Raw genomic sequence first — 25021 nt, 5'->3', positions numbered from 1 at the left:
GAAGTCCCCTCCCCATCATTCTTTGAGAACTTCCTTCAAAGCATAATGTTCCAGACTCACCTTGTACTTTCCCTGGAGTCAGTCACTTCTCTAGGGTCCTTTTTCATTAGAGAATGGTATTTAGAAACAAATATCTAGGTACTAGGTGTGCTTCTCCCTCAGGTGTTGCTGCTCCCAGGCCCTCTCAGTAGACAGAACTTACATCTGTATTTATTTCTGTCTCTATACATTGTAAGCCATGAGTTAACACCGACAGTTGCAGTTTGAAAAGACAAGCTCAATACCACAAGGTTCATTCTAGCTGTCCCCTTTTCATATTGGTACCTCCCTCCTTTCAGTGAGAAACACAGCTCCGTTATCCTTAGTATATTGACTTGTTTGTTCCACCCCCTGCATGTAGCCAGTCTTCTGACCCCATCAGGCTGTCCCTGCCACTCTGCTCTGATGCTGCTCTTAAACAGGCCACCATTACTGCTTTGCACAAGCCTGCCTCGTGATTTTTTTACTTCATTAGTAAAAAGGGAAGAAAGTCACCCTCGCTTCTTAACTGCTTCAGCCCAGAAGTGACATTATAATCACTCCTGCTCACATTCCTTCCATGAGAATCTGGCCCCAGCCAGCAGCAAAGTGGTGTGGGGGAGATGGGCACTATAGTCCCTGGCTGGCAGATGCTCCTCGGCAGGCCCCCTGTGCCACAGAAGGGGAGAACAACCTTTGTGGAGAGCTGGCTGGCCCTGCCAAGCTGCGTCTTGTTTTAGTGCTGCTTTAGGAACAAAGACTCACTCATATTACCGAAATACAAGTCAGTTTAGTGTTAGACGCTCCGGCACAGGTGCTGGAAAGCTGCTTGACCTGGGGAAGCTCTTAGGGCCCACTCGGTATGAGTGATGACTCAGCATCCCTCTCTGCCCTGTTTCCTCTCTTCTGGCCTTCTGGGCACTGAGTCTCTCCTCCCGTGTTAGTACAATTTGGTCTTTATCGCCCTTCTCTCCATGACCTTTTACCTCTAGATTTCCTTGTCACATGCCCCATCATCAGATTTCCTCAATAAATGTCCAAGAGAGCAAATTTCTGCTTGAGCCCATCATTTTCTCATCTGGGACTTCTCTGGGAGCAGGTGCAGTGAAGAGCCTGAGGCTACCAGTGTTTAAGAGCAGGAACCTGCAGGAGCCTGAGAAAGGAAAACAAGAATCACAGGAAGTAAACCAGGGAGGCTAAGGCTCGGCCAGCAGGGCAGACACCGGGATCTGTTTCCTCTCTTCTTTCCACCCGTACACTGGCGGCATCTCCTGGCCACCCCCACAGTCGGGTGTGTCGTGAGTTCCAAAGCACAGAAGGGAGGGATGCTGCTGCCAGGCCCGGCCTTTTCTGTGCCCTTACCCCACCCGCTGGGAGTGGAGACACCCCTTAAAAGACACCTTGGCGGCCACTTGGTGAAGACAGCCCCTTTAGCTGGTCCCTGGATGATGGTGTGGAGTGGGCAGCCTCACTAACCAGTTCACTGGCCTGGTACTGAAGCCCAGGCAAGTAATGCACTTCTGTTGTATTTGAGCCATTAGACTGGGGGGTCTGCTTGTCACAGTGGTAGAACCTAGCTTCATGAATATAGCCTTCCCCTAGCTGTGAGCACTCTGCCAAACCACATTTCGAGGGAGAGAAGAAACTGGGGGACTCCCCCCGTCGTTTGAGGGCTGTGAATTTCACTAAAACTAACCAGGCTCTTCAGATAAAGTCAAGAGTTGTCCCTTCCTCAAGTGGGAATACCGCTTCTGTTTCTCTGGGCCCTTGAGGTGATCCCAGTACCATGGCGCTCCTCCCAGCCCTGGGAGTCAGCAGTAGAGACACCTGGTGCTGTCAGGGAATGTATGCCTTCAGGCCTTGCTGTGAGCCAGCAGTGCGTCCTCCTCTTAGGTTCTGGGATATTAGACAACCTGCCTGATGCTCCTACTAATTCTTTTTTTTTTAATTCAAGGTTCCCATCTTTCATTTTTTTCTAATTATTTTGGCAGTGCCATGCAACATGCGGGATCTCAGTTCCCCGATCAGAGATTGAACCTGTGTCCCCGGCATTGGGAGCTCACATTCTTAACCACTGGGCTGCCAGGGAAGTCCCCCTATTAATCATTAAGGTTCCATAGAACTACCAACGTTAGGTCATCTGAATTGTATCTCCCTGGTCCCTCCGGCACCTGGAAATTTAAAGACAAAAGTCCCTTGTTAGGCAAGGAGCCATGATTTTCAGCGCCAAAGATATGTATACCGTTGAGTGGGAAGAGAGGAGTGATGTGGGGACAAGAAGGTTCCAGTGGGACCCCCTCCCCTCTCTTGAATCAAGGTGTTCCCTGGTTGCCAAGAAGGTGTTGAATGACAATGACACTTTCCCTAGTTTTCCTGGTGTGGGTCAGGTCCTCAGAGATGGGCCATACCAGCTCTGCAAGCCACGTCCCAAACACAGCATGGGCCACTGCATGCCTCTCTCTCCTCCCTCCCAGCTTCAGGTTTGTGCTGCAAATTTAATAAGTCCTTTCCTTGTACCCTGCCAATTGGAATTCACTTCACCCGTATCGGTCCAGTCCTTCCACAAAACTCTCCTTGACCTTCCCAAGCCCAGGGCTGTATCCCTGCCCTGGGCAGGCTGTGGTGGCTTTCTTCACCTCTCTCTTTCCCACAGTGCCGGGGCATGTGCCTAGTGAATTTCTGATGCCTGTGTGACTCACCATTGAGTCTCTCCTATGCCTGCTCAGTGACCTCTGGCTCCCTTAGGGATAATACCCTGATTTTAGGGTCTAAGACCCAGCTCCTCTCCTTTACTAACTGTGTGATTTTGCTGATTTATTAGCTTGAGTTTCAGTTTCCTCATCTGTGAAGTGGAGATGAATAAGACTTACCTTGGAGGACCCACTTGTAAATTTGAGAAGCTATCCAAAGCACTTAGTTTGTATTCAACAAATATTAGTTACTATGTTTCTAGGAGTACTGGTAGGGTTGTTTCATCAGATATGAATCATTCTGGTTGTCAGGGGCCGGATGGAGGCAGGGGTAGAGAGGGGCTGCTCATTGAGTATGGGGTTTCTTTTTGGAGTGATGCAAATATCCTGGGCTTCCCTGGTGGTTCAGGCAGTACAGAATCCACCTGCAGTGCAGGAGACACGGGTTTGATCCCTGGGTCAGGAATATCCCCTGGAGAAGGGCATGGCAACCCACTCCAGTATTCTTGCCTGGAGAATCCCATGGACAGCTATGGGTCCTTGGGGTCACAAAGAGTCAGACACGAGTGAGCAACTAACATTTTGGGCTTCCCTCATAGCTTAGTAGGTAAAGAATCTGCCTGCAATGCAGGAGACCCAGGTTTGATTCCTGGGTTTGGAAGATCCCCTGGAGAAGGAAATGGCAACTCCAGTATTCCTGCCTGGAGAATTCCATGGACAGAGGAACCTGGCAGGCCACAGTCCACGGGGTCGCCAAGAGTCAGACACGACTTAGCAACTAAACAATGGAATATCCTGGAGTTAGATAATGGTGAGGTTTGCATAGCCTTCACCCCACTGTTTTACATTTTAAAAGTGAATTTTATGGTATGTGAATTATATCTTAATTAAAAAGAATCATTTAAGCAGGGACTTCCCTGGTAGTCTAGAGGTTAAGAATTTGCCTTGCAATGTGGGGGACTTGGGTTCGATTCCTGGTTGGGGAACTAAGATCCCACATACCTCAGAGTAACTAAGCCTGTGCACCACAACTACTGAGCACGAATTCCATGGCCAGAGAGTGTGTGCACCGTATCCCGCACACCACGACTGAGCCCCAGTGCAGCCAAATGAGTAAACTTGTTTTTAAATCATTTAAGCAAACATTAGTGAACTCTGAGGGAACCAAGTGCTGGGGTCAGTGCCAGACGCTGGGGACTCAAAGTCCAGCAAAGCCAGGTTTCTGCCCCAAAGAGCTAGTCAATGGTGGTTGTTATCCTCAGTGTCAGAGTTTAACCACCCCCCGACCCCACTTTCCTCTAGGTCTTCCTAGGTGGTGCTAGTGGTAAAGAATCTGCCCACCAGTGTAGGAGACACAAGAGACATGGGTTTGATCCCCGGGTCAGGAAGATCCCCTGGAGTAGGAAATGACAATCCACTCCAGTATTCTTGCCTGGAGAATCCCCATGGACAGAGGAGCCTGGCGGGCCATAGTCCATTGGGTCGAAAAGAGTTGGGCATGACTGTGCATGCACACATGTGTGCACACACACATACACACGCACCACTTTAGGGATTTCAGGAGGACTACGAGGAGATACAAGCTTTATGGAAGTTTGCAAAGCCCAGGACAAACGAAGGCTCACTGCACCCAGAACATCAAAGCCAACTCAGGGCTCTCTGATGCATCCCTGAGAGGCAGGGGTGGGATAGGCAGGGCTTATGGGTTCTCTGCACCCCACACTCTGGCACAGTTGCTCTTCTGTGACCTCAAGGCCTGAGAGAAGAAGACACAGACTCCCATGCCTCTGCCTGTATTCTTTTCTTCAGCTCATGTTCTCACTGGGCAGGGTGCCAGCTGGATGGGAAGAGATGTGAGGATTCCAAAGGACCAGCAGATGCAGCCTGAGGTGTGTGGGCTAATAATGAGCATGGGATGCTCATAGGAGGATGCCAGCTCCTTCTCCAGCTTGAGATGATTCTGGGTACCAGCATCTTCTAGATGGAATTGCTCACAACACTCCCTATTCCAGGGATATTGAAAACAAGACCTCTGACCACAGCTTTTGGAAAAGGTACAGAAATGCTTACTTCTAGCATAAATAGTCATGAAAACCAAGGCAATAAAGGGCACTATTCAAAAGAGCACCTGGCTGGGAGAGAGGAAGCTGCCAATGTTTTGTGTCATAGCCTTGGGCAACCTCATTTCCTTATATCAAAAAGCTGTAATAAATGGCTGCTCTGTACTCACTGCTGCTGCGTGCCAGGCAACATACGAACACACTTCACACAAATGATCTCACTGAATCTTTTCTTTATTTTTTTTTCCATCAACTCTTTTCTACAACGCTTCGTGTAAGTGCTAATATTTGCATTAAATAGATGAAGATGGCTTCATCGTTTCACTAAGTTGTGTCTGACTGTTGGTGACCCTGTGGACTGTGGCCTGCCAGGCTCCTCTGTCTCTGGGATTCTCCAGGCAGGAACACTGGAGTGGGTTGCCATTTCCTTCTCCAGAAGATGGCTTATCTGTCACCAAATTGGCTCGATCCTACCTCCAGTTTGCATCAGTACATTTCTTGACAGATCTGAGTCCAACCGCTTTCTTCTTCCCCCTGGACTCTCGTCCTACCTAGTTCCCCCAGTTTCAGGCAGCCCTCTATTCCCCCATCTTTTCACCCCCCAACATAACTCAGACTTCACTCTTCTGCATAAAACCCAGCAGCGGGACTTCCCTGGTGGTCCAGTGGTTAGGACTCCACGCTTCCACTGCAGGGGCATGAGTTCGATCCCTGGTTAGGGAACTAAGATCCCTCACGCTGTGGCCAAAAATAAACCAAAACCAAAACAATCCCTCCCCACCCCCCAAAAAAAACCCCAAACAACAAACCCAACAAACAAACAAACCCGGCAGTGGCTCCCCATTGTCCTGGACAGTCTTCACCAGGGCCTGGAGGCTTGTGCCATCCTGCCATGCTGGGCTGCTCTGTCCCCAACCTCCCCTGCAATGCTCCCATTGGCAGTTCTTTAGCCTGCCTCTTTGCACACCCGGAGTACACTTGCCTCCCCTCTGCCCAGGGCTAACTTATCCTTGGAGAGAGGCCTTGGCACCCTTCTCTTGCCCCAAATCTTTCTTACTGCAATTAGTGATATATATATAGTTTTTTTTTTTTTTTTTTTTTGCAGTTAGTATCTTTCCCCAGAGTATCAACCTCGAGGAAAGCAGAAACCATACCTGTCTGTTCTACAGGCGCCTAGCACAATACCAGGCATGGATTAGGTGCTCAACTTGTCACCTAAGCGAGGGCAGAAGACTGGTGATCCGCGCCGCCGGGGTCCCACAGCCCGCGTCGGAGCCCGCGCTCCAAGGAACGGCGCCTGGTAGGGGGTCCGGCAGGGAAGCCGGGCCGGCGCAGCGCCGGCGGCCTCGGCCGCAGGGACCAAGGGCACACGGTTGGGCCGGTTGACTCCCGGCGGCTGCAGTTCCCTGGGGGGCCGCCGGGGGCACAGCCCAGGCTGGAGGGAGGACGCGCCGAGTCACGCCGGCCCGGGCGGGGCCTCGGGCCGGGCGGCGACAACGGGAGCTGCTGGCGGGAGCCGGAGCGGCGAGAGGCCGCCGGCAGGTAAGGGGCGCGCCGGGCGAGCTCTCTGGGACCCTCGCGCCTGCTGGGCCCCACGATGCCAGGAACAGCGTCGGGGGCCGGGGTGCCCGATGTGGCCTTGGGAGGAGAGGGCGAGCTGTATGGGAAGCGGGGTTCAGGCCTGCACCGCCCCCAGGTCCCCTAAAAGTCAAGGGGGAAGTTTGCTCCAGCGAGGATGGAGCAAACTTGCCTGTCACCCCGTTCACCCCCTACCCTGGAGATCCGTCCTAAGTCTTCCCAAGTAAGACAGACCCCCACCCCCCCAACCCCCGGCCCGGGAGGGCTCCGAGGGTCGCAACTAGATGGTGGAAGCCGCCGTGGGCGGATTGAAGCCAGTGTCACAAGGCAGGAGCAAAGCCTCAGGGTCAGGAGGAAAATGCGGGGATTACCCAGTGCCCACAGGCTCCAGGGTGCACTGGGAGGTCCGCTTCTCCACGGAGCTCCAGCTTTCCCGGAAACTAAGGCCAGAGGTGACTCAAGTAACTCGGATGGGCCAGCGGGGTCCAGGAACTCCTGATCGGGTGGGAGGGGCTTTTGGTGCCTGATGTCTGGCATTTTTCTTTCAAAGCACCCATTAAATACACCCTGTCTTTCCCCTCTGATTACACTCTCTCCGGCCCTTGATTGTACCATGAGATTGGGAGGGGCAAGGCCTTTGGGAGTTGATGGTCCCACAGCAGGGCAGGCACAGGGCAGAGGTTCAGACATAGTTTGGGAAGGGGCTTCCGCGTGTCCCAGCTCTGCACCTTGTGTTCAAAATATGTAAACGTGTTAAAACATCAAGGAGGCCTCCTTGGGTATGTAAGTGCCCTAAGCTCTCAGAGGCCTCCAAGGAGCGCGGTGAGTAGCCTCTCATCTGGAGGGTCCGTTTCAGAGTGGGAGATGAGGCCCAGGTGGACGGGCCTTTGCTCAGGACTATCCAGCAGGTAAGTGAGGAGCTGGGCAGAGCAGGTGTGCTCCAGGGCCAGCCTGATCTCTGTGCCTGGTGGTGAAATGAGGAAGCCAGGGTCCAGGCACAGACTGGGGGGATGTTAAGGGAACCACAAAGTGACTGGCTCCCAGGAGACTGTACAAGTTGTGTGGCCTGCGTTTCAGCACCAGAGGCTATATGACACATGAAGGAACCTGTCTGTCCAAAAATGCCCTCCCCTGGGACATGAAACGACAACCCCCTCTTCAGACTTTGAGTTCCTTTTGGAAACTGGTCTTTTGGGGTTTTGTTCTGCATATGTTTCCTGAGGAGCTGGCTGTGGAGCACCCACTCTCAGCCTGGGCCCTGGTGTCCAGCGAGGGAGGCCACCTACCCCTTTGCCTTCCCCCGTGGGGAGGGGTATATTCATGGTGTGTTGAGTCACTCTCTAGGCCCTCTCAGGTCTTCCCCGGTGGCTCAGTGGTAAAGAATCCACCTGCAATGCAGGAGACACGGATTTGATCCCTGGGTCAGGAAGATCCCCTGGAGAAGGAAATGGCAACCCACTCCAGTATTATTGCCTGGAGAATTCCCTGGAGAGAGGAGCCTGGCAGGCTACAGTCCATGGAGTTGCAAAGAGTTGGACACGAATGAAGCAACTTAGCACGCACGCACACACTCACGCAGGCAGGCACACACTCACGCACGCAGGCACACTAGGCCCTCTCAAGCAGGTCAGCCACTCTGGAAATGGCTGTGGACTCTACCATGGGCATAACCAGTGAGCTCGGAAAGCAGTGGGTTTTATTTGTAATCTCTATGAAACAATTCTGGGGTGATATCCACCCTTTGATCAGAGCCCACGTGGTTCCCACTGTGTGGCTTCTGAAGCATGACCTCTTCACAGCTTTGGCCTAAATTAACTTCCTTGTTTTTCAGTAGATTCCTAAAAGCCCTTTGTTTTATTAGAGAAGAGTCCCATTGGGATCAGGCTGGGTGTCCTTGGCAGAGGAAACAGGATTTACTGAGAAAATCTGAGTCTAAACCAGATTGTGTGTGTGTGTTGGGGAAGGGGCAAAGATAGCATTACTTAGGAGTTACTGGAACTTAAGATTTGTTCTCTTGGACCTTCTTTTATGCTAACATTTCTGCATCTGGGAAGATTCAGTTAAGATATTCTGTGCTCATTCTCTTGGCTTGATGATCAGTAAAATCAGATGGTGGGTTTGCAATTCTTCAAAAAGTGAAGTCTAGAGTTACCATGGGACCCAGCAATTCCACTCACAGGTATATATACTCAAGAGAATTTTTTGTTCACACAAAGAGTTGTACATTCATAGCAGCATTGTTCACTTTAGCCAAAATGGGGAAACAACCCAAATGTCCATCAGTGGACCAAACGATAAACACATTGTGGTTTCTCCACACAATAGAATATTACTCAGCCATAAAAAAAAAAGAAATACTGATACAAGTTACAGCTTGGATGAATACTGAAAATATCATGCTAAGCGAAAGAAACCAGAGGCAAAAGGTATGGAATAGGCACATCTATAGTGACAGAAAGATTAATGATTTTGGAGGGAGGAAGGAATGAGAAATGAATGCTAATGGATATGGAGTCTTTTTTAGGGGGAGTAGTGATGAACATGTTCTGGTATTAGATTGTGGTGACTGTTGTACAACTTTACGAATGTACTAGAATCCACTGGGTTGTACACTCTGAGATAGCGAGTTTCATAATATATGAAAAACATCTCACTGCACTGCATGGCTTACGGAATCTTGGTTCCCTGACCAGGGATTGAATCTGGGCCTCGGCAGTGGAAGTGCAGAGTCCTACCACTGGACTGCCAGAGAAATCCCCCAAATATCTCAATTTAGAAAATTAGGCAGCAGGAGGCCTGCCCTGCCTTTAAAACTTTATTATTTCTGTAAAGTGTCATACTCACTTAAAAATATTCACACAGTACAAAAAAAGAGGAAAAAAGCTCAAAGAAGAAAGTAAAAACATCATCTGGCAAGCACTATTAGCATTTAGGTTTAGAGTGCAGATGTGGTCAGACTGCTGAGGATTAATCTTGGGCACGTTCCTGAAGTTCTTGCCAAAATGAAGAGGAACCCCCCCCTCCTGAATGCAGAGATGTTGTTGAAAGCTCCGTGGATGCCCGCTGTTGTCATCGTTACATGTATGTGTGTAGGTGTAGTTAGGTGCCTGTGCTTGGTGGTCCACAAGTGAGATCAGGCTCTATGTGCTGTTCTATTGTCTGACTTTTTCATGGACTAGCTTTCTTTTTTTTAAGACTTTATGATGTTTCTAGAGTAGTCGTAGGGTCACAGTGAAACTGTGGAAGGCACAGAAATTTCCTATAGGCCCTCTGTCCAACACATGCATAGCCTCTTCCATTATTGACATCACTCATCATTGATGAACCTATTCACCCACAGACCAGAATTCACGCTATGGTTCTCTCTTGGTCTTGTGTAATCTGTGGGTACAGATGAATCACGAACAAACTTTCATGTAAAAATTCTTCCACTGTAAAATTGCCTCCAGAATATTCCATTGTATGGGTATATAATATGGGGCCTATAATCTCCCATTGGTGGAGGTTTCCATTGATGGAGTTGCCCATTGGTTGAGGCTGTTTGCCCAGCACTGCTACTATGTTAGAACCTATAATTCAACATCACCAATTGCACACTTGCTTTCTGAGCACCTACAGGGTGTATGCCTGGGAGTGCAGATCCGTGACTTAAGCCAAGGGTTTAGGTGTCTGGTGAAATAGGTCAGGGCTGATCAGAGGGGAGTCCAGTTGTCCTTGGCACTCTGATGCCAGGTGAGAATTGGCATCAGATGAGCCAAGGGAGAGGCGGGTGTCCAAGAGTGTTGGGCAAGGGAGGCTGCCGAGGAGAAAGGGTGGAATGGGCTGGAGCGCCGCCAGGCCCCCAGTCTGCGAGTGGGTGTGTCAGGGGTCAGTGGAGGAGAGAGGAGGGCGGATTCCAGGAGAGGGGCCTCAGGCAGCTTGTGGCTAAGAAACGCCTCCCCTCCCCAACCCGGCTCCGGCAGCCCTTTCTGGGCCTGGGTGTGTGCTCAGGCCCTACACTCTGCACCTGGACAACTAGAGAATCAGTTCACGTTTATCGAGGGCTATGCCTAGTTGGGTGAGGCCAGGGTTTGCTCTCCGGGGAACCAGTGAATGATCCCAGGGGCGCTGAGGGAGCAGGAGTTCAGATCCTTTGACTAACCCACTGCCCGTCCAGCCTGTGCTGGGCTCACGGGGCTTTCTTCCCTGTGAGGACCTCAGGGAAGCCTGTAGGCCCAGACACCAGTCTGACATGACAGTTCTCTGTGTGTGCTGGCCCCTGTCACCTGCTTTCCTGGCTGCCCAAACCTGTTCCTTGAATCCTTCACACCCCCTCCCTTCCTGCCACTGGACTTCTTGGCCTAAGCTATTTCCTCTGTGATGAAGGCCCCTGGCCCCAGCTGTTTTTCAAGGCTCCAGCTCAAGCTTCCCTGGGTGGTCTATGGTGGACCCCTCTCCCCAACAAGCTAGTAGCCTCTCTTAGTCCTATGACCCTCCTGGCTTTGGAAGCAGAGCTCTCTGGGTGGTTCTCTGACCTCCTCACTGGCTGCTGGCCCCAAGGGCAGGCTGGCACAGAGGGGGGCCATGTTGAAGGGGGCAGATGAAATGTGCCCTTTCCATAGCCTGCCTGACCACCTGCCACATTCCCAGGCCCTGTTCAGCTCCTGGTGTCTGCTTCTGTCCCTGGCTGGTCCCTGGGGGCCTCTTGGGTCCTGGCCCAGTTGGCAGATTCAGCCTGATGAACACTCCTCAGGCTATATCTGGACAACCTTTCTGATGGCCTGGGACCGCAAAAGTGACAATACCTGCTGGGGGGCTTGTTTTGGTCCCAGCCCTGTCAGTTTGTCATTTGTAAAACTGATTCATGTTGACATATGGCAGAGGCCAATAAAATATTGTAAAGCAATTCATTTCAGTTCAGTCGCTCAATTGTGTCTGACTCCGCGACCCCATGAACTGCAACACGCCAGGCCTCCCTGTCCATTACCAACTCCCACAGTTTACCCAAACTCATGTCCATTGAGTCGGTGATGCCATTCAACCATTTCATCCTCTGTCGTCCTCTTCTCCTTCTGCCCTCAATCTTTCCTAGCATCAGGGTCTTTTCAAATGAGTCAGCTCTTTGCATCAGGTGGCCAAAGTATTGGAGTTTCAGCTTCAACATCAGTCCTTCCAATGAACACCCAGGACTGATCTCCTTTAGGAGGGACTGGTTGGATCTCCTTGCAGTCCAAGGGATTCTCAAGAGTCTTCTCCAACGCCACAGTTCAAAAGCACCAATTCTTCTGCGCTCAGCTTTCTTCATAGTCCAACTCTCACATCCATATATGACCACTGGAAAAACCGTAGCCTTGACTAGATGGACCTTTATTGGCAAAGTAATGTCTCTGTTTTTTAGTATGCTATCTAGGTTGGTCATAACTTTCCTTCCAAGGAGTAAGCATCTTTTGATTTCATGGCTGCAGTCACCATCTGCAGTGATTTTGGAGCCCAGAAAAATAAAGTCAGCCACTGTTTCTGCTGTTTCCCCATCTATTTCCCATGAAGTGATGGGACCATATGCCATGATCTTAGTTTTCTGAATGTTGAGCTTTAAGCCAACTTTTTCACTCTCCTCTTTCACTTTCATCAAGAGGCTCTTTAGTTCTTCACTTTCTGCCATAAGGGTGGTGTCATCTGCATATCTGAGGTTACTGATATTTCTCCTTCAATTAAAAAACAGTCATAATTAGGAAAAATCGTAGAATGCATAACTTTCAACACATTGGGGACCATTTAGTCAATGAGAGGCAAAGTTAAATTCCCTCCAATCTCCTATGCCAGATCTGCCCTCCCTCACCCAGGTTTTTACTTCCCCAGAGGAGATATTAGTGTGTATTTGAATATCAATGGCAACAGTACCTGGAGGTCCAACCATAAGCTGCCCCCATAAGTGTGGGAAGATCTGGGGACCACTGTATCTTGGAAAACTACTGTAAAAGGACATTTCGGGCTGGCCCCTCCCATTACAGAGGGTAAATGAAGGCCCAGAGAGGGGAGGTGTTGTGCCCCAGACCACACAGATGATGCAGGACAGAGTGGTGGCCTTCCAGTTACCTGCAGTGCTGCCTGAGAGGGTACCAGGTGGACTGGGACATGCTTCTGCATCGCTTATTGGCAGCTTGCTGTCTGCTTCCTCACCGCACTCACGTGTGTGTGTGTGAGCCTGGGCCATACTTGGCCTGCAAACCTGGCCCTCTTTCCTCGCAGATGTTCTCTTTGATTGCAGGTCCCCTTTCCTGGACATCAAGTAGGACCTTGTATCACCTGCCCCTCTCCCTGGAGCCCTCACGATCAGCACATCTCCAGCCTCTTTCTCACCCGCAGGCTTCCTTCTTGGTCCTTAACCAGCACTGTTTGTTCTCTCAGCAGAGATTTCTTCCTGCCCCCTCTCTCCTGGGGGATGTCACCCTGCAGTTCCTTTGTACCCCTTCTGTTCCAGCAGCCCCCTCCTCCTGATCCCACTGTCATGGCCTCTCACCGCAGCCTATTTTATAGGCTGGTTGTCTTACCAACTAACTGATCTCCTTAGACCTGGGGCTGAGGCTGGTGACCTGTGAGCTGGGTGGAATCTGGCCCCTGTCGGCTTAGTGCAGTCCTTAAAGAATTTTGTTAGTTCCTTTAATGTGACCTCTGCTTACCAGTTCCCCAGAGGTATACCCACTGTTTCTCATTACTGTGCACCTACCCAGCTTCCTACATCATCCACTGACCCTTTGAGTTTGAAATCCTCCCTTACAAGGGCTAAGCCTTATCTGTCTGTCTCTGACTACGGCATCCTCAGCACAGAACACATTGAAGAGCAAGAGGTTCATTAACTTATATAAGTGAGTGAATAAATATATTAATGAGTGAAAATAAGTGCAAAATAGTTGTTTAATGTGTGCAAAAAAAAAAAATAATCATGGTTGTAGGTGCACAGAATGTCTCTGGAAGGATTCATATAAACTTGGTAGAAGATGCCTTGGAGAAGGGAACTGGGGGGCTGGGAGGATGAGATGGAATTAGGAAACCCTTTGTTCCTTTGGAATTTAATTCAAATTTTACAAAAATTGGAGTTTCATTGAAAGGTGATTGCATGCTTTCAGAAGATCAAGTCTTGGCATTCGAGGCCTTTTTTGCTGTGGGCCCACCTCTGCCTTCTCAGCCGTGAGCCCCCCTGAATCTGATGTGGTCTTTCCTCCTATCCCAGTAGTGCCCGGTCCAAGATGGGGTCCCAGGTCTCGATGGACACAGGAGCCCTGCACGTCGTGATCGTGGGCGGGGGCTTTGGTGGCATTGCTGCCGCCAGCCAGCTGCAGGCGCTGAACATCCCCTTTGTGCTGGTGGACATGAAGGACTCCTTCCACCACAACGTGGCAGCCCTCCGGGCCTCTGTGGAGAGCGGTAAGGGGCCCTCTCTGGGGCTTTCTTTGTGTTAGTGGCCTCCTCACCACTGGGTCAGAGCGTGGTTTTCTGCCTTTACAGCAAGGTGCCCAAATTCCACCATTGGCAAGTTCTGGGGAATCTTAAGTCCCTGCCCTTTAGCAGCTACCACATGAAGGCCCCAGAAGTCAGAGTGTGAGCTTCCTTGAGGACCTGGGGCTCAGACTGGGTGCTTTAAGGGGTAGTGGCTACCCAGGGGTCGTTTAACCAAGGGTGTCGCTGTTGGCATGCAGCTCAGGACGGGTTCTGAGTTATTCTGGCCTCCTGTGGGCAGCCCAGCTTTATACCACGACCTCCTTTCTATCCTTTCCTCAGGGTTTGCCAAAAAGACATTCATTTCCTACTCGGTGACCTTCAAGGAAAACTTCAGGCAGGGCCTGGTGGTCGGGATAGACCTGAAGAATCAGACGGTACTGCTGGAGGATGGCCAGGTGAGTCCAGCGAGGGCTGGCAGTTCTCAGCTGACTTTAGGAGCCCCCTGGGATGTGGTTGCTGGTGGGAGGATACCTGGGCTGGTCTCCTCAGGGACGAGGCGCCCCCATCCCTGCCCTGTGCCTGGAAGATAGCAGATGCCTCCTGAGCCGAGGCCAGACCCCAGCGGCCACAGGAGAGTGGCGCAGACATTTTTGGAGCCTTCCCTGTAGGCCAGGCACTGTCTTAAGCCTCATGTGTTCTCCTTTAATGCCCACTGTGACCCTGCGAGGGAGGTGGAGTAGTCTCAGCGCACCCCGAGCTTAAGAGGCTTGCCCGAGACCCCACAGCTGGAAAGACTCCACCAGCATGTGGATCCAGGCAGTTTTTTTGCCCCGCCCAGAGGCCCCCTCGCTGTCTGGAATCAAAGGGTAGGTGCCACGTTCCCACATCACCCAGTGGGGGAGGGGTGCAGAGGTTTTCCTCCTGGAGTTTGGGCTCCTCAGCATGGCGTAAGTTCAGGGCCTGGTGGATCCCCAACGGACCAGAAATCCATCAGTGAGCCGCCACCTGCCCACCCGCTGGAGGGTCCCCTCCAGCCTGGCCCTCTGCTCTAGTCAAAGCTAAGTGGGGGTTGGACAAAGGGGCTCCAATTCCTGTCTTTGGTGAGTGTGTGGTTTCTTGTGAATCAGTCCTCCTTGAATCAATTTTAAGACTATAGAACCTCTGCTTGGCATGATGATAGAGAACCTCCTTATCCTGTGGTTTTGGGTCCCTGAGGGCATATCAGGCCTCCATGGGGGAGTGGGGGGCTGAGTGGGATACAGACCCTCCAGTCTCCCTCCCATCAGAGCAGCTCTGCCTTTGTCAATTTTATATCCATAACATCTTATGGAAAAACCTGAATGAATGAACTTTTTGGCCAGCCCAATATTTACGTTCCAAACAGGATTTCCTTCCCTCTTTTTTTTTTTTCTTCTTTTGGCCAGGATGGGGGGAGTTTCTTCTAAAATAATGGTTGTAATAGGGAGAGTCTAGACTAACTCCACATTGGAAGCTAGAATCCTACTTATTCCCCAGAAATAGTTTTTTGCCTGGTGGAGCCTGGGATTGGATACCAAAGCCCAGGCTCTACCCTCACCTTTTTTTTCCTTGCTCCTCCCAGGCCCTACCCTTTTCACATCTCATCCTGGCCACGGGCAGCACTGGGCTCTTCCCGGGCAAGTTTAACCAGGTTTCCAGCCAGCAGATGGCCATCCAGGCCTATGAGGACATGGTGACGCAGGTGAGCTGCCCACTGCCAGGGGCGAGGATTGAGGACAGAGCTGGGGGGGCCCTGGAGACTGAAACAGCTGTGGGACACCAGGGGCTGCAGCAGGGAGCCCCCAGGAGGTGTCTGGGGCTGCAGAGGCACTGTAGAGATGCAGAGTTACCAGAAAGAGGCTCCTGGGAGAAGACCTTTGGACCTGTCATGAAGCCTGGACATGGGCATCTAGACCTGCTCGTGTAGCTGTTGGCTCCTGTTTGTACAGGGCATGTGTTTTACAGAGCGGGCTTGGATCCATGCTCTTGGTTCTCACGGGGATCCTGGGAGGTGGGTGGAATGGGTCTGTCCCCATTGAATAGATGAGGCATGGGGACCCGGAGAAGGTCATGCAGCTGTGTGACCGAGGTCAGGCCTTTCCCTCTCTGCAAAGCCACTGAGAGGCCTGGGGAACTTCTCACATAGTCATGAGCAGACGTTATATTTGAAGTTAAGAACCTAGCCTATGATCTCAGACAGATCCGCTCATCTGCAAGGTGGGCAGGTAGTGAGAGCTTAGTAAGAAATGGAGGGAGACACCCAGCAAAAGCCTGACCCCCAGGAAGCATATTTGGACCCTGAACTTGGAAAGGGTTCTCTATGCTTCCTTGGTCAAGGTACCCACTTCCTAGTCTGGACCCAGAGGTGGGGTGGACTTGAGGGTGTGCTTACATTTCTTGCTTCTCCAGGTCCAGCGCTCACAGTCCATTGTGGTGGTGGGAGGAGGCTCTGCAGGAGTGGAGATGGCTGCAGAGATTAAAACGGAATACCCCGAGAAAGAGGTGGGCCAGTGACCTTGGCTTTGAACTCCCCTAAGTGGGCTTCTTTTTTTGTCTAATGAACATCAGAATTTGCTCAGGGCCTGGGAAGGGAGTCCCATTAACATAAAGTGGGAGCATGTGTTTTTCATCTCCTGCTCTCTGTACTGGACCCCCCCTAAAGTCCCATTCTGCTGGGAATTCTTCCTGGAGAGCTAGGGTATGCCATCGTTCAGTGAGAGGTTCTGCTCTCTAGGCCAACCTGGAGGATCAAGCCCAGGGGGGGAATATTACAAAGGATTAACTCCCGTGTCCCCTGCAGCAATTTCTCCTTTGTGATAGAAACTTTGATTACCTCTTTTTGCTGACAACCAGCTTGGTCAAAGATATCCTCATTGGTGTCTTGTCTGGGAAAGAGCTGAGTTTCCCTGGTGACTCAGACGGTAAAGAATCTGCCTGCAATGCAGCAGACCCAGGTTTGATTGCTGGGTCAGGAAGATCCCCTGGAGGAGGAAACAGCAACCCACTCCAGTATTCTTGCCTGGAGAATCCTACAGACGGGGAGACCAGCGGGCTACAGTCCATAGGGTTGCAAGAGTGAGACGTGACTGAGTGACTAACACTTTCACTTTTTCTGGATAAGAGACAGTAGTCTTCTTCCTGGACAGATGGGGGACCCTGCAATGCACCCCTCACAGCCCCTGCTGGGGAAGGACTGGCCAGCACTGTTTCCTGCCTGTGAGAGGGTGGCTCTGCTCCTGTTTATGGAGGGATAGAGAACTTGCTGGCATCTTGGAGAGAAAGGGAGCAGGCTCTAAAGGGTCAACGTAGGTCTGAGTGCTGCTGCTGCTGCTGCTAAGTCGCTTCAGTCGTGTCCAACTCTCTGCGACCCCATAGATGGCAGCCCACCAGGCTCCCCATCCCTGGGATTCTCCAGGCAAGGACACTGGAGTGGGTTGCTATTTCCTTCTCCAATGCATGAAAGTGGAAAGTGAAAGTGAAGTCGCTCAGTTGTGTCCAACTCTTCACGACCCTATGGACTGCAGCCTACCAGGCTCCTCTGTCCATGGGATTTTCCAGGCAAGAGTACTGGAGTGGGTTGCCATTGCCTTCTCCGAGGGCTGAGTGATGATCAATGATTTTGGATTCATGAGGCGAGAGCTTGCCTGTAGCTGATGCCAGATCAGCTTCTGGGAGCCACGTGGAGCCTATGGCTGGTTCTTTTTCCCTAGGGAAAGGCAGGTTGGTTTTGAAAAGTAAGATCAATATAGGCTCATTTAATTATATGGCTATTCTCTGATGATTTATTGGAAATTATTATGAGTGATTGAGGTAGAAGTTGATTAATTTTGATTTATGGGGTACAGACTGGTCTGTACACTGTATACTGGTCTATACAAACTCAGTATAATTCTTATGTGTTTATAATTATGGGGTACAGACTGGTCTGTACACTGTATACTGGTCTATACAAACTCAGTATAATTCTTATGTGTTTATAATTAGTAGACAGGTAAGAGTAATAGTAGTTACCCTTTGTTAAGGAGTCAGTATGTGCTGAGTTGGGGCTTCCCAGGTGGTTCAGCAGTAAAGAACCCACCTGCCAATGCAGGAGATGAGGGTTCAATCCTTGAGTCAGGAAGATCCTTTTGAGGCGGAAATGAGAACCTGCTCCAGTATTCTTGTCTGGGAAATCCCCTGGACAGAGGAGCCTGGTGGGCTACAGTCCATAGGGACCCAAAGAGACATGACTGAGTACACACGTACATGTGCTGAGCTATGGGCTTCCTACTTCCTTTGTCATTTCATCATTACAAAATCCCTCCGAGTGGGACTGTCCACCTTACGAAGTTTTTGGGAGGTGTCTGAGTGGATATCTGAGATGGGATTTCAACCCAGCCAGTCTGATTTCAAAGTCCAAGCTCTGAACATCTCTACAAGCTGCCTTCCACTTCACTGCACTGACCCAGGCAGCAAATAGACATGTCTGGAAGCACCAGTTTTAGAACCAGCTTTAGTGTAAATGTCAGCCTGATTTACAGAGTGTCGATGGCTTACATAGAGACTGTGTAAGTGCCCAAGGATGCTTGAAAATCATTTTACACATGGCCCTCAGTGAGGTATGTGTCAAGAAGCATTGGCACATCTGAAAGAATTCCAGTCTGGGAGATATGGGTTCCAGCCCAGCTCACCATTAACTGGTCTGAAAGTGAATGTGCTAGTTGTTCAGTTGTGTCCAACTCTGTGCGACCCCATGGAATGTAGCCCGCCAGGCTCTTCTGTCCATGGGATTCTCCAGGCAAGAATACTGGACTGGATAGCCATTCCCTTCTCCAGGGGGCCTTCCTGACCCAGAGATCGAACCTGGGTCTCCTGCATAGCAGGCGGATTCTTTACTGTCTTATAACTGGTCTGCCAGTGGGCCACTTACTTCGCTGGGGCCTCAGATTCCTCACCTGTAAACTGGAAGCTGGGAGGAGGTGCGGGAGAAGCGCTGCTGTGTTTTCAGTCCTCTGTGTGTGTGTGAGCGGGAGACTCAGTGGTTTCTCTCTGCCCTGTGGTTCTTTGCCCCCAGGTCACTCTCATTCACTCCCAGACGGCCCTCGCAGACACAGAGCTCCTGCCCTGTGTCCGGCAGGAAGTGAAGGAGATCCTGCTCCGGAAAGGCGTGCAGCTGCTGCTAAGTACGTGCAAGGCCCCTCCTGCCCGGCCCCTCTCCCCGGCAGAGGCTTGGTCTGCCCACAGTCCAAGTGAGGGCGGCTGCGCTCAGCCCCAGGCTCTCTGTTCAGCGCCCGTTTAGCCCCATTGTCCTGCTGGAGGTGTGTCTGAGCAGCCCTGGTCCTGACAGACTTCCATGTCATGGAGGCAGCACTGTTCTGGCTGTTGCTTAGGACGGAGTACAGGTGGGACCCACTTGTTGAATGGTTTAAAAATCACGTAAAAGATTCGACCTGAATTATGATATCTCTTTGGTGGAGAGAAGAGGTGTTTTTGGTTTGTATTTTGAGGGTGGTGGGACTTCTCTGTGACTCAGATGGTAAAGAATCTAGACCCAGGTTCTATCCCTCGGTCGGGAAGATCGCCTGGAGAAGGGAACGGCAACCCACTCCAGTATTCTTGTCTGGAGAATTCTATGGACAGAGGAAGTCTGGCAGGCTACAGTCCATGGGGTCACAAAGAGTCAGACATGACTGAGTGACTAATACTTTCACTTTTTGAGCATGGTGAAGAGCGTGGCTTTTGTCCAGAGCAGGACAGAAGAGATCTACCCAGCATGTTAGGGTGGGGCTCTTGTTCTGGGGGTGTGACCCCCCAGTTCCCTGCCCAACCCGCTCACCTTTTGCTGGGAGGGTGAGGTGTCTGCTCCGTGACAGCCCTCCCGGCTCCTGGGCTTCATGAAAGTGGCTGTACAGCCCTCCTCCGGGCAGCAAGGACAGTGGGCCCCTCGACTTACCTTGCCCCTCACGGGGATGAGCCTGGAGGGCTCGTCCTGCCTGGCTGGGCTAGTGGAGTACACATTCAGGAGGGCGGTTTCCTCAAAGAGCTTTTCGCAGAACCTCTGGGGAAACTCAACCTCATTTCCCCGAGTTGCTTCTTGGAACCTGCCTCTCCTTGGGTCCCTTGGGGCCCGATGTCCCGCTGGTGCTTCTCCGGGCTGCAAAGCGCACTGGTCTCCGGCTGTTAGGCCAGCCCTGGCTTGGGCCTCAGCCTCGGAGACACACCTGCCCTCTGCCAGCCTCCTGGTCAACCAGCCTCCCCTGACAGGTGAGCGGGTGAGCAACCTGGAGGCATTGCCCGTCAACGAGTATTGCGAGTGCATCAAGGTGCAGACGGACAAAGGCACGGAGGTGGCCGCCAACCTGGTGATTGTCTGCAACGGTATCAAGATCAACAGTGCAGCCTACCGCAGCGCGTTTGGTAAGTGGGAGGCTCAGTGGTGGGCCCCTCCGCAGGCTGCCTCTTCTCTCTCTAGCCCCTGGAAAGGTCCTGCAGGACTCTGCCCCCCACCCCTACCTTGTCTCAACAGCTCATTTGGTTTCTTCTGAATGGTGACATCAAACTTCAAGTTCAGGTCCACTCCTCCTGTGCTTCCCTCTGCTGTTTTGATGGTGACTTAGCTCAAGGTGCCCAAAGTGACCAGATCCTTCCAAAATCGGATCCCGCCCCCTAGTGGGGAGAGATGGAAACAGGTTTCCGAGAGAAGAGTTTGCTTTCTGTTAACTTTCCTCTGCAGATGCAGGGGAAATTCCACGGTCAGGCCTTTCTCTGTCCATAGGTGCCGCTCTCCCAAAATCCTGACCCAGACATTTGGCCACTTGAGCTTGGAACAATCTTGAGGAACGGGGGCGATAATGAAACCTCTTGTTCTTAAAGCTCAGCATTGACCTATTGAACTAAAATGGAGATGAGGGAGCTGGACCCATGGCTACATCTGTGAGCTGGAGACGCAGTGGTTCCTTCTCAGGCCCCACTGTGGGCGTGTCCCCAGGTCCCCGTCATACGCTCCCCACTACCTTTCCTAGATAAGAAGCTCCTGTTGTGTGTCTAGCAGAAAAGAATGATCCAGAAAGAAACTAGTCCTGGCTGTTTGGGGGTGGGATCAAGGGTTTAAAATGTACAGAGATCCCAGGACTTAACACCTAATGGTCCTCATGTTATATTTCCAAAGATAAATTGTTTAAAGTCCCTTATAAAGAAAAGTTTATCATTTATTAAAGTCCTGCATTTATTTAAAAAATCTGATCCTCATTCAGAAGGAAATCCAAGACTTGCCTAGGTTGTGACTTAATCATCATAAGTGAATTCTTGTTAATCGTGGTAACTTATAGAGACTCGTGTGCTTTGTAAGAAGTGACCCTTTCCGATATTTCTGACCAGTTTCCACCCTAGAATTGTAACCTCACCTTTGCACGAAGCCTTCTGAGGTGGGGAGGTCAGGCAGAAATAAACCAGGAAGGAGACTTGCCTCTTGAGGATGTGCCTTTAGAGGGTGGCTGGACCAGCACCACGGCCAGTCCTCACTGTGGTTCAGGTGGCCACGGCAGCTCAGGATCTTGGTTTTGGGCTGGTTCTTCCTGGCAGGTGATCGGCTGGCTGGCAACGGTGCTCTGAGAGTGAACGAGTACCTTCAGGTGGAAGGTTACAGCCACATCTACGCCATCGGAGACTGCGCCGACGTGAGGGAGCCCAAGATGGCCTATCACGCCAGCCTCCATGCCAACGTTGCCGTGGCCAACATTGTCAACTCCATGAAACAGAGACCCCTCAAAACCTACAAGCCAGGTCAGGAAGCCCCACACGTGGCACAGTCTTAAGAGAGTTTGGGTTAGATGCGGAGAAGCCTTTGTGGACTTTAGGATGCCTGAGCGCTAGAACACACTCTGAAAGTTGGGGATAGAACCCGCCCCCACACCCCCAACCCCAACCCAGAGCTCTAGGAAGATATGTCGGGGACTTGGCCACCTTCCTGAAAGCCATATGCATTTCCCCGCCTGGACACTGAAGGCCCCGGGAAGGCTTTGTGCCCAGGGAGTTGAAGGCCCATGAACAGTGAGCAGGATTCTAGATTGTGTGCATGTTTCTGCTCCACAGGTTCACTGACGTTCCTCCTGGCCATGGGGAGAAATGATGGCGTGGGCCAGATCAGCGGCTTCTACGTGGGGCGGCTCATGGTTCGGCTGGCCAAGAGCCGGGACCTGTTGGTCTCCACAAGCTGGAAAACCATGAAACAGTCTCCACCCTGATGGGGAAGCCGGGCAAGAGACAGGTACCACCGCCGCCTGGGGATCAGATTTCTTGACAGATGGTACCCACTTGACAAATGCCTAAGGGCAAAACTTCTTTTCCTGGAGTAAGATGTCAGTGAAGTACCGACCAGAAACACAATTTATAGAAAACCAGAAACTGGGAGAGGGGGAGGGATATTAATGTTTAAAAAGACACCCCCTAAGGAACTCTTTCTGGGTTTGGAAAGGTGTTCTTGCACTCATGCTGGCTGAAGGGTTCACTTGGTCCTGAGGAGGGCATAGCCTGCCTTCTCTACCCCAGTCTCCTCTTGGGGGTGTGTGTGTGTGTGTGTGGTATGTGGCTTGGGTGTGTGTGTGTGTGTGTGTGTGGTATGTGGCTTGGGTGTGTGTGTGTGTGTGTGTGTGGTATGTGGCTTGGGTGTGTGTGTGTGTGTGTGTGTGGTATGTGGCTTGGGTGGGTGGGTGTGTGTGTGTGTGTTTGTGTGTGTGTGCGTGCACACGCGCGGTATGTGGCATTCAGAGCTCTGAGTAGGGGAGAGAGCTCCCTCTCCTGGTGGCAGGAAGCATCTCCCTGTCTGTAAGGGCAGGAAAGAGGGCCTGCACAAGACCAGCTAAGGAAAGGGGGCTGGGATGGAGAGATGGTCTGGATCCCAACCTCTCCCATCACATGGGGGCTGGGGAAGCCTGTATATCCTGCAACAGTCAGGTTAATAGGAGCCTGATTTTTAAACTGTTAGTCCATACCATCTTTATTCTTCATGAAACGTATATTTATATTTTTAGATCCTGATTATATACCATAGGTTATATTTAAGAAGCATTAGATGAAATTTCCCTCCTGGTTAGTTCATTCTACCAGAGAGCGAGTTTTTATAGACCTAAAGGGTTAAGACAGAAGCCTGGTCTGCCAGCTGCTGGGGGTGTTTAAGGAAAGGCAGCCAAGCTAGCGTGACCATTTTCATGGGTTGCAATCTGGCTAACACTCAGGGAACAGATTGGGGTTCAGCAGGGGAACCCCTGAATGCTTCCAGGCTAGCATCATGGGCAAATTTGTGACAAATCTCTAGCTGATGCTGGAGCAGGGGTACCCTGTGGGAACCCTGTGGTTTTGTTCCTCTGATTTCCTGACCAACCCCAATGTCACTTATCTGGAGGCTCAGCCTTGTGGCAATAATGCCTGCCACCAATGATGTTAAGGTATAAAAAATAAAAAGTTGACTCTTCTATTAGAGAGAGGACTTCTAATCAGGATAAGCCTATTTGGGACCATAAGCCTAATGAGAAGAGCCTGACGAGTTCATCTGAATAAATTCAGGCCCTGTCCTGGCCTGCCCTGTCTCTTGCTGCCTACTTTTACTGCTAACCTCTGGGTACTTGACCAGAATTCTTAGGATACCAGCCTCACTGGGGTCTCGTGGTCTATCCTGTCTGGGCTGTGGCCCAGGTCTGTTCCATGCTATTGCCCATGCCTAAGAGAGACTGTGCCTCTCTCCCAAAGGATGGCCACCCCATGGAGGCTCACCCAGGCCTCCATTCCTGCGGACCACAACCAACCAGACTCCTTTCCTGCAAGCGGGACCTGCTGCCTGAGAAACACAAGCCATTGTGTGCCGTCTGCCCTGGGGCCTGGCATGGTGGGAGCCTCGGTCCTGTAGTGACAGGCCTTGTTCTATTTATAACATTCTAGAAGTGTCCATCCATGGGGACACAGTTCTCCAGACTGAGGACAACGTTGCAATAAAAGAATATATTGTAAGAAAGACACTGGATCTTTTATTTTTTTTTTTTCCTTTCATTTTCTTTAAAAAACAAAACAAAACAAAAAAAGCCTGAAGCAAAATCTTTTTAAGAGTAGTTACAGATATTATAGGGTTAAAGGTGGGGGCACTAAGACAGAAAAGAAAAGCACCAGTGAGATGCCTTTCTAATTTTCTTCTCTCCCATCACTGAATACAGACAGCCAACAAAGCCCAAGTCACTTTTTTTTTCCGCCCTCTTCCCTTGCAAAAAAAGGAGAAACAGAAGATTTTAAGAATTTTGAAAAGATTTTGTGTGTGTGTAAAAGTCAATGCTATAAATCTAAACAAAGTCTGTTTTTTTTTTTTGTTTTTTTTAAAAAGTTCTAAAACAACAGGAAGAAAACACATAGAAAGAAAACCCTGGTGGAGACCTGGTTAATTATGGACTGAGGCTCTTTTTTAACGAGAATATAAAATAATAGAAATGCAGAGGGCTCTTCCCATGGGCAGGGCCTGCTCCTGCGGCTCCTGCTACCCGCTTCCCTTTCAGCTGCCCTCTGCTCCCCTGCCGTCACCCTTCCTCTCTCCTTGTAAAGATAAAACCCCGCTCCTGTGACTCTGATCCTCCTGATTTCCCGTTGGTGAGTGTGGTGGCCACCTGTGGGCGCAGGGCGGCTACTTGGCATCAAGCTTGGCCATCTCCTGTACGTAGATGCCGATGCTCTCGCTGTCGAAGAGGAGGAAGTAGACGTTCTTCAGCGAGGATGCGCTCGAGTCATCAAAGTGGGCCGAGATGGCTTTGAGGGTCACCTGGGCTGCCGTCTGTTTGGGGAAGCAGTTTCTGTGCCAAAGGGAAAGAGGAGCCAATGTTACTTTGGTTCTGGGGCCCATGAAGGAACTCTGCCCTCAGCCCGGGGTCGGGGCGACGTGATTCCTTCTTATCTTGGCACCAGGCCCTTGTTCCTGTCACTCAAGGTCTTACTGTGTGCAGGGGGGTCCACACACAATCTCTTTTGACCCCAGAAGAGGGACAGCCTGGGAAGGAGACAGGCAGGGGTCATTGTCCCCACTTTACAGGTGCCACCTTGGCTCAGAGAGGCACCATGGTTTTAGGGCTGGCTGGTGAGGAGCCCCATGGTTGAATCTATGTGGCCTGACTCAAGTCTGGCTTAGCTTTAAAGAATACAAACTCAGGATTTAAAATACCTGATCTTGCAGAAAGCCTGTATAGTTTTTATTAGCTCCCTCAAAACCGGTTTCCATGCTAAACAGAT

General features: G+C 51.0%; 2 protein-coding genes and 1 long non-coding RNA gene across 4 annotated transcripts in view; 1 reads left to right on the top strand and 2 right to left on the bottom strand.

Moving 5' to 3' along the window:
- Positions 1-786: 786 nt before the first annotated feature.
- LOC122709570 lies at positions 787-6050 on the bottom strand. The gene is made up of 3 exons (XR_006345573.1): positions 5923-6050; positions 2145-2189; positions 787-1171 (listed from the first exon to the last, which is right to left on the bottom strand). It is a non-coding gene; the product is annotated as an uncharacterized LOC122709570 (long non-coding RNA).
- A 132-nt stretch (positions 6051-6182) lies between these two features.
- AIFM2 (apoptosis inducing factor mitochondria associated 2) lies at positions 6183-23768 on the top strand. Of its 2 annotated transcripts, none has more exons than XM_043927055.1 (10): positions 6183-6310; positions 13557-13750; positions 14105-14220; positions 15366-15485; positions 16193-16285; positions 18837-18945; positions 20027-20179; positions 21344-21544; positions 21854-22028; positions 23507-23768. In XM_043927055.1, the coding sequence occupies exons 2-9, from the start codon at positions 13573-13575 to the stop codon at positions 22003-22005; spliced, it is 1122 nt and encodes a 373-aa protein (XP_043782990.1). In that variant the 5' UTR covers positions 6183-6310; positions 13557-13572; the 3' UTR covers positions 22006-22028; positions 23507-23768. The 2 variants fall into 2 exon arrangements, with proteins under 2 accessions (XP_043782990.1, XP_043782991.1); XM_043927056.1 differs by having other exon boundaries at positions 6215-6310; positions 13560-13750.
- Positions 23762-25021, bottom strand: part of LOC122709568 (core histone macro-H2A.2) — a 53503-nt gene continuing 52243 nt past the window's right edge. Inside the window, exon 9 of the mRNA XM_043927057.1 lies at positions 23762-24588. Coding sequence (XP_043782992.1) covers positions 24423-24588 — 166 coding nt within the window. The 3' untranslated portion in view covers positions 23762-24422. The remainder of the gene's footprint in view (positions 24589-25021) is intronic.

The sequence above is a fragment of the Cervus elaphus genome, chromosome 15 (assembly GCF_910594005.1).
Source record: "Cervus elaphus chromosome 15, mCerEla1.1, whole genome shotgun sequence".
Taxonomy (NCBI): Eukaryota; Metazoa; Chordata; class Mammalia; order Artiodactyla; family Cervidae; genus Cervus; species Cervus elaphus.
The sequence above is the reverse complement of the archived record's forward strand: the minus strand, read 5'-3'. Positions and strand labels throughout refer to the sequence as shown.